Source organism: Falco rusticolus, chromosome 4 (assembly GCF_015220075.1).
Source record: "Falco rusticolus isolate bFalRus1 chromosome 4, bFalRus1.pri, whole genome shotgun sequence".
Taxonomy (NCBI): Eukaryota; Metazoa; Chordata; class Aves; order Falconiformes; family Falconidae; genus Falco; species Falco rusticolus.
In genome coordinates, this window is record NC_051190.1 from 31,828,182 (window position 1) to 31,838,608 (window position 10,427).

The following is a 10,427-nucleotide window of genomic DNA, read 5'->3' on the forward strand; positions in this document are numbered from 1 at the left end:
CAGGGGGCTTGTCCCCTCCATCCACTACTGGGAGAGAAGTCAGGTGAGACTGGGCTAAGGGATGGTCTTCAGGGTATACGTGCCTTGGGTGGCGAAGTTTGTCCTAAGTGTCCTTCTGAAACAAGACAGGAGACCACGCCTGTCGAAAATGTATGTTTCCCACCCCAGATATAAGGTTGCCTTAAAGGCAAGGGGGACCTTTTCTAGAAAATAGCTCCACCTCTGCCATGTCAAGATAAGTGTGCATCGGCAGAGGATAGAGGTACTTTGACATCTGTCCTTCAAGTAGCTGAAGCTGGAAATCAGGCAGGTTCCCCAAGCAATCTGCTGCCCTGGGGGGCATCTCAGCTCTACCCCAGCTGATCACCCAAGCTTGGGTGAGGACCAGCAGTGAGGAAGCTCTGGAAGGACTGAACTGGGCCCCCTCCTCTCTTCGCCTGACCCACCCATCCTGGTCCGGCACGGGAGCAGGCTGCTACTGCCTTTGGGTCGGTTCTTCTCTGGCTGACAAGAAACCTGTCTTCTCTTCTCCCACCTCAGCAAACCTGCTTGGAAGTCCATGCCTGGCTGTGTGCTTTCCACCCGGTCTAGGTTTGTTTGGTTTCATGCATTGGGAAGCAGAAAGAGCCAAGCTGCCTCTTGACTTCAGGATCAGAACCTAAACTGGATTAAAACTTTGCTGCTTGAATTTTAAAATGTTGTTTTCCATGACATGATTATGTGACCCACCTTTGTTTATTATAAATCTAATACCACAAGTTACAGTTCAATGAATTCACATTTTATTTGAAATTTTTTGTCTGAGGTAGCCTAAAGCTCTTCAAGAAACAATTGCACAAAACCATATGAGAGCTGCTAATTTATAATCTGCAGCATCACAGCACCACCAGCTTTTCATTTGGTTAAAAGGAAATGGTTACTTAGAACAACAAAGCAAACCATGTGTCCATAGTTTATATTAAATGCCCTTGGTATTTATTAGGGATACACAATGTATCATCTTGAAAATATTTATTTTCCTGTAATTTCAACAACAGCAAAACAAAATAGGAAGTAATGCAGTGTCATCCCTTTGCCAAACTGCAGCAGATCTCGGGACTGATTCCTGTTGAAAGAAAATTTGAGATCCCAAGTCTGGGTATTCACTTAGTGTAACTTGTTTATTCGAGTGTGTACACCAGCCCCAGAACAGAGGTGCTCTCAAAGAACATACAGACATCTTTGCACCAGGAATCTCACCCCAGATGCCAACATCTGGTTCTGCTGTGTACAGCCCTTGGGCTTCGGGGAACTTCTTCCCTATTTGGACATGTTTCCCACTGAATTCAGGAAGTATTTTGTCTGGCTGAAAGACAGAGCCAAAGAAACCTGTGGAAACAAGCTGCTATTTTGTCTTGAGGATACAGCAAGTAACTGCTAGAAGGTATTTAATTTTCTCTGCAGTCCACATGTCCTTTAATCTGATTAAGCTCTGGTCCTGGCAACAGAAGATGAAGTTTTGGTCCCTTGAACCCAATGGCAAAATTTCCATTCATTTCATGAGAGTCAGGATTCAACCCATGGAGCCAGTTATGGGCTGATTAGTACTGAAATGCCTCCCAGTGCCTGGTAATTGCTCGTATAGCCCTCAGCCTCAGAAAAACTCGAGACAGATTAATCAGAAAACACATCTCATTGCACCTGTTATTTTCCACATTCACTTTTAGGGGAAGTGCTGCTTCTTTTTCCCAGTCTTGGAGAGGCTGTGCTGGAAGGAGAGGATGGCAGCAGAGGATGCTGCTTGCAGTCAATACTAGTACAGTGTAGCGCCTCAAGGCAGAGTGGGGAAGACAGGGAGCAATTTTGTTGTAGGAATAAATATCTGTGGCATGAAACTGCAAAAAGGATTTTCAGCTAGAGCAGATCTTGCTTGGGACAGATGGCTAATGGTCAGCAGAGCCTTTGGGCTCAAAGGGAAAGTTGATTCCATCCTAATTTTTTTCCTGGACATAGGAAAACATGGCAGTGTTTCACTGTTAGCAGCTATGGAAACTGCAGCTTCAGGGGGGCAATTAGACCTGCATATACGGGGCTGTAAGGCCAAGCGCTACTACTAATGAAAGGTTTTAATCACTGAGGGTAAGAGTAGCATTCTTGTAGCTGTGGAAATTTCAGGAAGCCTAATTTTTTTTAATTAGAACCACTGATATCACTATGAAAATTGAGCAAGCTTCCAAGCCTATTGAGTCTTTACCATGTCTTCAACAAAGACCGAAGAGGCAGCAGCTTCGGTGCAGAACAGTTTTTAGTTTGTGGAGCTGCAGCAACAAGGAATCTGCACCGAGCTGCACCGTCCAGGCTGACAAGTCAAAGAGCATTTCAGTGTCTCATTTCCAACCTGCTCAGAGCAAGACAAGACAGTATGTGCCTAATGTAAATGCTGATGGTGGAGATCAGGAGGTCAGTTCTGAAGCACAAAAACTTCTTTCTGAAATACCCCAGCAGAACAACAGCCCCTGAAAGATGAAAGGTTGCTCCTGCTGCTGACCACTGCCGAGCCCTGCTATGATGAACACACAGAGAAACACTCATGACAAAAGGAAAGTTGGCTGGGCTTACTGCAACTTTTAGTTTTCTTCTCTGACAGTACTCTGCAAGTGCTATTTTCAGTTTCATAGTTATGGTGAGAAACGTGGTCTATTTTGATTCCTAATTTAGCCTGTTTATCCTGAGAGATTCCAGGATCTTCATGTGAAAGATAAATGCAAACCTTGTTTTTCCTTTGCAGCCCACATTCCGTAACAAAAACATTGCATGCCATACTTCGGTACAGGGCTTGGAAGACCTTCACGACCATAAATTTAGGAACTTGTGGAACACAATGGACTTCAGGATGGAAACAAGCCAGTTGGCCTATCTGGTCAGGTCCATCCCTTCTGTTTGAATTAACAGCTGGATTTCACAGTGGGAGAAATCCGGCAGTTCTTTCTCAGGCAAAATTCTCACAGTTGGATTTGCCTCCAACCATTGCAGCTAGGGTGGGAGGGAGCACAATTTACTTTGTTATTTTATGTTAGCTCTCTGGGTAAAAAAATTCCAGTGCAAGTTCCATAGGACTTGGACCTACCCTGTTCTTTAATTTAATGACCCTAAGTGCAATAAGCAAGACATTCCCAGAGACAGACAGAGGGTATGTACTAGGTTCTTTGTGCATTGCAGTGCATATGGTGCCCATGTTCTGGAGAAAGGAATTACAAGCTGGATGCCAAGGCACAAAAAAGAGGCAGGACAATCTGTTGCTCTGAGAATGCTATCTAGGAGATGAGCTGCTGGCACAGTTTGGTAGAATATGTGAGTAGAGGCATTGGGTATAATATGCAAAGTTCAGTTTCACACGTGGTATTTCATTTCCAAAAGTAATTGTACCAAAGTTAATGGATTTGCAAGGATTTACACCCGCACAGTAGGAAGGAGAACATGCCCCAGAGGAGACGGAGAGGGGAGAGGCCAGCTGGAATGAACAGCACAGCATTGCCATGTCTGGGGTTTGGGGTCTGAAATGCTGATCATGGACAGGGATTTCTGTTACGCTGCCAGAGGTGAAGATCAAAGCCCTGTTTGCTTAGGGGCATGTGGGCTAGGTTCCCTCTTTTGCCTGAGCGTGGTGGGATGATGGGAAGATGCCGCCTTCAATTTAGAGTACACAGACCTGACACACAACCCCAGGGGCCCTTGCACTGTACCATTCACACAGTCCCAGCCAGCTCTCTACTACTGGAAGCCGCAGAGATTGTCCCCCAAGGCTTGTCCCTCCTGCCCCCTTGGAAGAGACACACAAGATTTGGACTTGAACAGGCAATTGCTACCCAAAAGGACCCCCCCCTGTGACCAGAAAATGGTGCAAAAATCTTGATTTAGCTTCAAGGGAGCATGCAGATCACTCTGCAAGGTAGCTGAGGAGCAACCTGCTGTGTGGCTGAGGAAGGCTGTTGCAGTCCAAACAAGATGGAGCACAAAAGGCAAAGGCACGGGGAGAGTCAGCTCCCCAGCATGGTGTGACCTTCAAATGCTCCTTGAACACAGCTTCTGTTTATAAGGGGAGTTAATGGGTCTCACCTAATAAGATCTATCTGATTGGCAGAAAAATAGGGGAACTTGGCTTTCCTGACAAAGAAAAGGTTGTTTTCAGCTCTCCTGATTTGCATGAACACTCCCATGATGAGGAGGAGGTTCAGCTGAGGGAGAGCTTCCCATAGGTGAGGTCAGCCACTGGCCTGTGTTGGATGTTATCTGACCTCTCTTTGCTGGTGGTGGGGAAAAAATTTGCTGCATTGTAGCCCAAGTACTTTGAATTTCATTCTAAGGCAGAGTATCACCTTGCTGTGCGAAAAAACACTTCCACGACACCAACGACAAAAGCCTAAGAAAATAAATCATTAGAAGTCAAATCACTGCAGAATAACCTGGCGTAGCTCCATCAAAATCTTTGTTTCATCATAGGAAGCCTTCCTTTAAAGGGTAAATAAACAAAACACCCCAGGATCCCTTAGTGAGGCCGAGCCTAGCTTCTCCCCAGAAAGGAACCTTTCATCTTTCCTTTGCAAAGGTATTTATGATCCTGAACGGGAGAGGACAAAAGGCTTGTTCTCCCCCCGCCTTGTCCACCAGCCTGGCAGGGAGGAGCTGCTCCCGGCGCCTGCCTCACCCCAGGCTCGGGACAGGCAGTGTCAGCCCCCCGGGGGAAGCACCTCTTTTGGGGTTAGGAACTCCATGGCTCATTCTGGGTCTCTCTTTGAAGTCAGAAAGACCCCTCGAGAGGAGGGACTGAGCCAAACACCAAGACTTTTTCTCACTTTGGCTGCTGCGCACTGCCTAACCAGCCCGGTGATGGCCGTGGTGGCACGCAGACCCCTGCCCTGCCCGGCTCAGCCCTGGCTTCAGCTCAGCTTTTAACCCATGTACCAAACCAGCTACGTCTGGAGAATATTCACCTGCTTCAACACAGGGCAAGGAGGGACGTTCCTGTGAGATTTTCTTTTTTCTTTCATTATGGCTTTATGTAAGTGGCTGACAGGCTGTGATGGAGCTGAAGAAATAGCTCTAGACTCAGAGTGCAGGGATAAAAAGAGAAAAAAACCCCTAGATTTTTCTCCCCCTTCCCTGAGAAAAGGTAATTTACGTAAATTTATCCACGACCAGCATACGGCAATAGCTCACAACTTCTTTAATGGAAACCTGGTGATCCATAACGCTTGTGTGGGAGACATTTGCTCGGGGGTAATACAATATTAATGTTAATATCAATGATCGATCAGAGGATTTGCAAGAAAGGCATAAAGTATTTAATTATAATTACATTGGGAATGGCTTTGTAATGGCTACGACATTTGAATAAGGTCACGTCTAGCCCTCACCCCTGTTATGTTGTTCTATATTAAATGCCATTCACTTTAACTGCTGGAAACCTTTCTGGAGTCGTCAGAATATAATATACTGGGTAAATTGAAATATGTCCCTTCATTTTTTGAAATATGATTGATATCCTTTGCAAAACAAATGTTAACACCTATTTGTACACAAATTTCTTTGATTATATGTTAGGGAAACTCAAGTATGACAGTCTCTCCTAGCAGGCACTTTACTGTGAGCAAAGGACATGGCTATTTGTGAATATTAATTCATCTTACTGCAAATGGTTTTGAATCTCTGCTGTAAATCCACCTGGGTGTATTTCTGCCTTTACTAATGCATTAATCCTATATTGCTTAGTAGCCACAACTGTATCTCCAGTGGTCTCAGCAGCCCACTGTGTTCACCTGGGTGAGGTGTTGCTTAGTAGGAACTTTGGCTGTCACTGAGTTACCGTTTGCTAACACCATTAACAAAGAACACATAGTAATAATGATGTTCATGCATTTCACAGCAAAAAATATATATTTCAAATATACTGCAGATGTGTACTATAACTATCGGGCTAACAGCAGCATTGCCATGTTTAAAACAATCAAGAAAAAAATCTGCATATAAGGCATGAATATATAAATGCAGGTAGGATCCTAGAGGTGCACACATACCAACCCACACGTGAGTGCATGCATACATTGAAGCACTAAATGAGGACATGCTCTTCCCATACCTATTTACTACCGAGCATAAATACTAAAGGAGCAAATTCTCGTCTCTCTTCAAATGAGAATCCATCTGTCCAGTGACCCCAGAGCTTTTCTTCTTTTTCTAACGTCAATGTAAACAGCAGATCAATCAGGTTTAATAAGTCAAATTTTGCTTTCAGATAATCACCGAGAATAACCATCGATTCACAGAGAATTGAACGCTCCCATTTGAAGGCAGAATTTGGTCACAAGAAATCATCTCTTCAAAGTCTGGAAGACATGCGGTGATATAACTGACATAATTTTCCATTTTGTCTCTTCTGAAGAAGAAGCAAAGACTTTTGCATGCTGTGGAAATGCCTGAAGATAGAAAGTTTTATAGTTTTCCAAAAAATGGGCATTTATTACCAATCAGTGTGAAATACCACTGATGGTAAATTTTAAGTATATGGCAGGAGTTTCAGCATCATGACAACATACATCACGCATTTTTACAACATATAAGTGCAGTGATATTGCTCCCTTTCTCAATAACAATATATAAGAATATATAGTATAAATGTACAGTATATATTAGACACAATGTAAAATAACTTAGTGAAATGTCAAAGCTTCTGCATAAAAATTCAAGTCATGCCTGAGCATACCTCTAGCACAATTTTGCTTAATCTTATCTCATATACCTTCATTTACCTTTAGTTCATGTTGCAAAGATAATTTTATCTCTCTGTACATAATTGCTTAAAACCACCAGAATCCCTGTCTTTTTTATCTGCAGTAGGTGAAGACTGTAGTAGCCAAGCCAAAACCAAGATTTTGTGGAGTCTTTACTAATGCTGCCGTTAGGTACTGGGAAGCAATTCATTGGGAACAGGCTGCATAAAAGCAAGTTCTTAAATCCTCGTTACAGTTCATCATTGTCCATCAGGTTTTGTTCTGAAATATCCCACCGCATGTAAATGGTAGTGAAATGGCTTGCTTTAGAAATGGAGCTGATGTTCTAACATTGCTATCTGGAAATTATAAATCTCACCAGCTTTGCTGAAATTGTATCAAGTACCACTTTGGTAATTGCTTGCAAGAGGGATCAATAAAAATCTATTTAATTGGATTATGCAACTTGTCTCAAAGCAGGTAGGTGGAATTCCAGCTTTGGTCAACACTGGATACAGCTTCTTGCAAAGCTGGGTCTCCCTCCATGCTTGTTAAATGGAATATGTTCAAGGACTTTCCTGCAGCATCTCAGGAAGCTTTCTGATAGTACAAGGGGAGAAGTTGTTAATTTTTTAAAAAAAACCAAGGCATTAAGTGGCCCTGTGCCTCTGTCACACTACCCGTCAAAGTCTACCAGACTTTAACAGCCCTGCAATTAGCTTGCTTAAAATTATTCTGGACACAACTTTACTTCAACAGTTTAAACAACTCTGCCCTGAATATCAATAAAAAATATACTTTTAACACTTACTGATAACTGCATTTTCTAATTAATGATGAATTAAAGCTGCAAAACAGTTTGAAACATGATGTTAAAAAAAAAAAGGGAAGACAGAGTGATTTTCTTTGATTACTTTTAAGCAAACAAAGCCCACCCCCCCCACCCCACCCCCCTGCCCCTTACATTCTCAGCCAGTGTAAATTGACAGAATTACACTGTTTTAGATCAGCTTAACTCCTGACCTATATACTTCAGTGGAATTAATCCCAATTTCCACCAATGAAAGTGGAATCAAATTCACTTTGTCTTTAATAAAGCCAAGGGTGATAAGCAAGTCTCTTCTGTCGGATTCTGCTTGAGAAAGGAAATTCTTTGTGATGTTCAATGATGTCCACGACAGTTTAGAAAACAAAGCTAGAATTTCATGAATTTCAGCACAGTGAAAACTGGTATTGGTAACCGTCATTCGTGCTTTAACCTCAGCAAAGTTCTTTGGGCACAGAGAGAGTATCAGCTGTTGAACCGGTAACCCTTTCTGAGTGCTGCTCGGGAAGAAAACGAGGAGGCAGGTGGCTGATTTTCAGTGACACAAGGCTACTGGATACGCTGCAACTCAGACTTTGTCACCACGAATAAGTAACATCACATTGTCCAGAACTGTAGATTAATTTGCTGGGCCTCCAGTAGATGATACTTGTTTTCATGCATGTTATACTGAGATCTCAGGACAGGCAAAGGGTCGGGGGCTGAAAGGATGTAATCAATGCTGAACTTAATTTCAGAATCCGATTTTGCTAAGGTGGAATTGCTTAGGCTCTGCCTGTTGGTCACGCTGTTTGGAGCAAACCCACGAGGCTCCAGTAGCCTTGGGCCCGATTCAATTCTTTCGTGTTTACTTTCAGAAGAGGAAATGTTTAAAGCAGAGTCCGTAGAAGGCATATTGGGGGATGAAGGACTTTTCCCTCTGCTTGACCTCTGCTCCTTATGTTCCCTCTTCACGTTCCTCCTCCTTCGCCTTCGCCTGTAATTCCCATTTTCAAAGAGATCCAGCATGGATTCGCATCCCGTTGCAAAACTCCAATAGTTTCCTTTCCCCTTCTCATTCCCTTCTGTTCTGGGAACCTGTATTTATTTAAAGGCAGTTCAGTATTTGTATGTGTTACAGATGCTGCTGCTTAACATCTGCATTCGTTTACATTCAAGATGGTGTAAACACATATGACAAGACTTTTAAGCCTATTCTTTTTCATTACATGAATTGGATGTAAACTCCATCCTCTTCAATTTGTTATCTATTAGCATGCATCAGACACAGATATACTCTTCATCTCTATAATTGACAACTCAGAGAGATTTTAAGTGATTCGCAGCTCAGCTGTTTGTTTCTCTTCTTTTCTAGTGATGAGATTATTTCTGCACATATTTTTTTTAGCCATGCACAGTGCGTATGTAAATACACAGTAACTGATCTTACCTTTACAAAACAACTGTTAAGTGATAAGTTATGTCGGATGGAGTTCTGCCAGGCTCTTTGATTTGATCTGTAGTAAGGAAATTTCTTCATTATAAAGTCATAAATGCCAGAGAGGGTGACTTTATTTGAAGGACTTTGCTGGATGGCCATTGCAATTAAGGCAATGTAGCTGAAAAAAGGAAAATTTGCTGTTACACCGTCGCCTTACATACTCAGTTTTTAGGATCACATGGATACATGTGTGCTTATATCTTGCTTCCATAAGTTCTCCCAGTGGATCTGCACCCTGGCCAGAGATGTCCCAGAGATAAGCCCCGTGTGGGGCCACTGCCCCTACGCCCCCAGCCCCCGGGACAAATGCAGGCGTTACTTCCAGGCAATTGAGTCCCGACGGGGATGTCTGCCCTGGCACTCCGTGCAAAGTGCTTGGATACAGGAGGGTTACAGCAAGATTACCCACCTCTCCAATCCCATCAGAAAAGTTTCCCTGAGCTGGCAGGCTGCAGTGAGACAGCCCAGGCTCAGCGCCAGTGCCAGTGGAGACCTTGCCTGCTTGTGGGAAGGAGCTCAAGTGCCCTGTGAGCACCTACACTGCGCGTCCTCCCACCGCACCGGGGACCATCTGCACCCCATTCGCCCATGGGCACACCGCACATCTAATTCCCCTTCTCCCAGAGCTCCTGGGGGTCAGAGGAGACCACCTGAGATCTGGTGGCTCAACGGCATGCCAGAGTTGCTGTGACCCCGCATGGGAAGAAATAAATCATGAGCACCTCAAACACGGAGAGGGGGGAAAATCTGCAGGCTGGGGTGCCTGCACCAGGGCCAGACCCACCGTGTACACCTGGGGAGAGGTCCCAGGCTCTCCCAGGAGCTGTGATCCCACTGTCCCAGAGCTCAGAAACCTCCCCAGAGATGGGGGGACTTGGAAAAACTTCATCTTACCTGTATGCTGGTCTGGTGAATTTTTTCTCTTCGTCAGAACTACAGGTAGGATAATCATCCCCGTCATAATTAAAGCAGTTATAGGGGTACTGCGTGTTGTCAAACATCGTCCTGCTCCTTGCTCAGCTCCTGTGTAGTGAGAGAGATGGAGTGATGTTTCTCAGAGCTTGGACTCCCTCCTCCCTTCTTCCCTCCCCTCTGTCTGTCTCGTTCCCTCTCTCCCCCCTCCTCACGCTCCCTCTCCTCTGTGCTCACATACTCTCCGTGATGGGGTGGGGATTGTTTTTGCAATTCTTGCATCCCAGACAGCCCGTCCGTTAGGATTTTTTTTTTTTTTGGAGGGGGGGGTGGTGTTATTGTTGTTATTGCTGTTGCCTCCAATGGGGTGGTGGAGCCAGGCGGCTGGTGACTGATGGAGCTGGTGAATTGGGGGTGAACCTTTGAACCGGGGTGTGCAGTGCCGGTAGCTGCGCTCAACTCG

The 10,427-nt window shown here is 44.3% G+C and overlaps 1 protein-coding gene across 1 annotated transcript; it reads right to left on the minus strand.

The window, feature by feature from the left end:
• Positions 1-7,729: 7,729 nt before the first annotated feature.
• FOXL3 (forkhead box L3) lies at positions 7,730-10,053 on the minus strand. Its single transcript, XM_037386950.1, has 3 exons — positions 9,947-10,053; positions 9,002-9,170; positions 7,730-8,649 (listed from the first exon to the last, which is right to left on the minus strand). The coding sequence occupies exons 1-3, from the start codon at positions 10,051-10,053 to the stop codon at positions 8,170-8,172; spliced, it is 756 nt and encodes a 251-aa protein (XP_037242847.1). The 3' UTR covers positions 7,730-8,169.
• Positions 10,054-10,427: the final 374 nt, after the last annotated feature.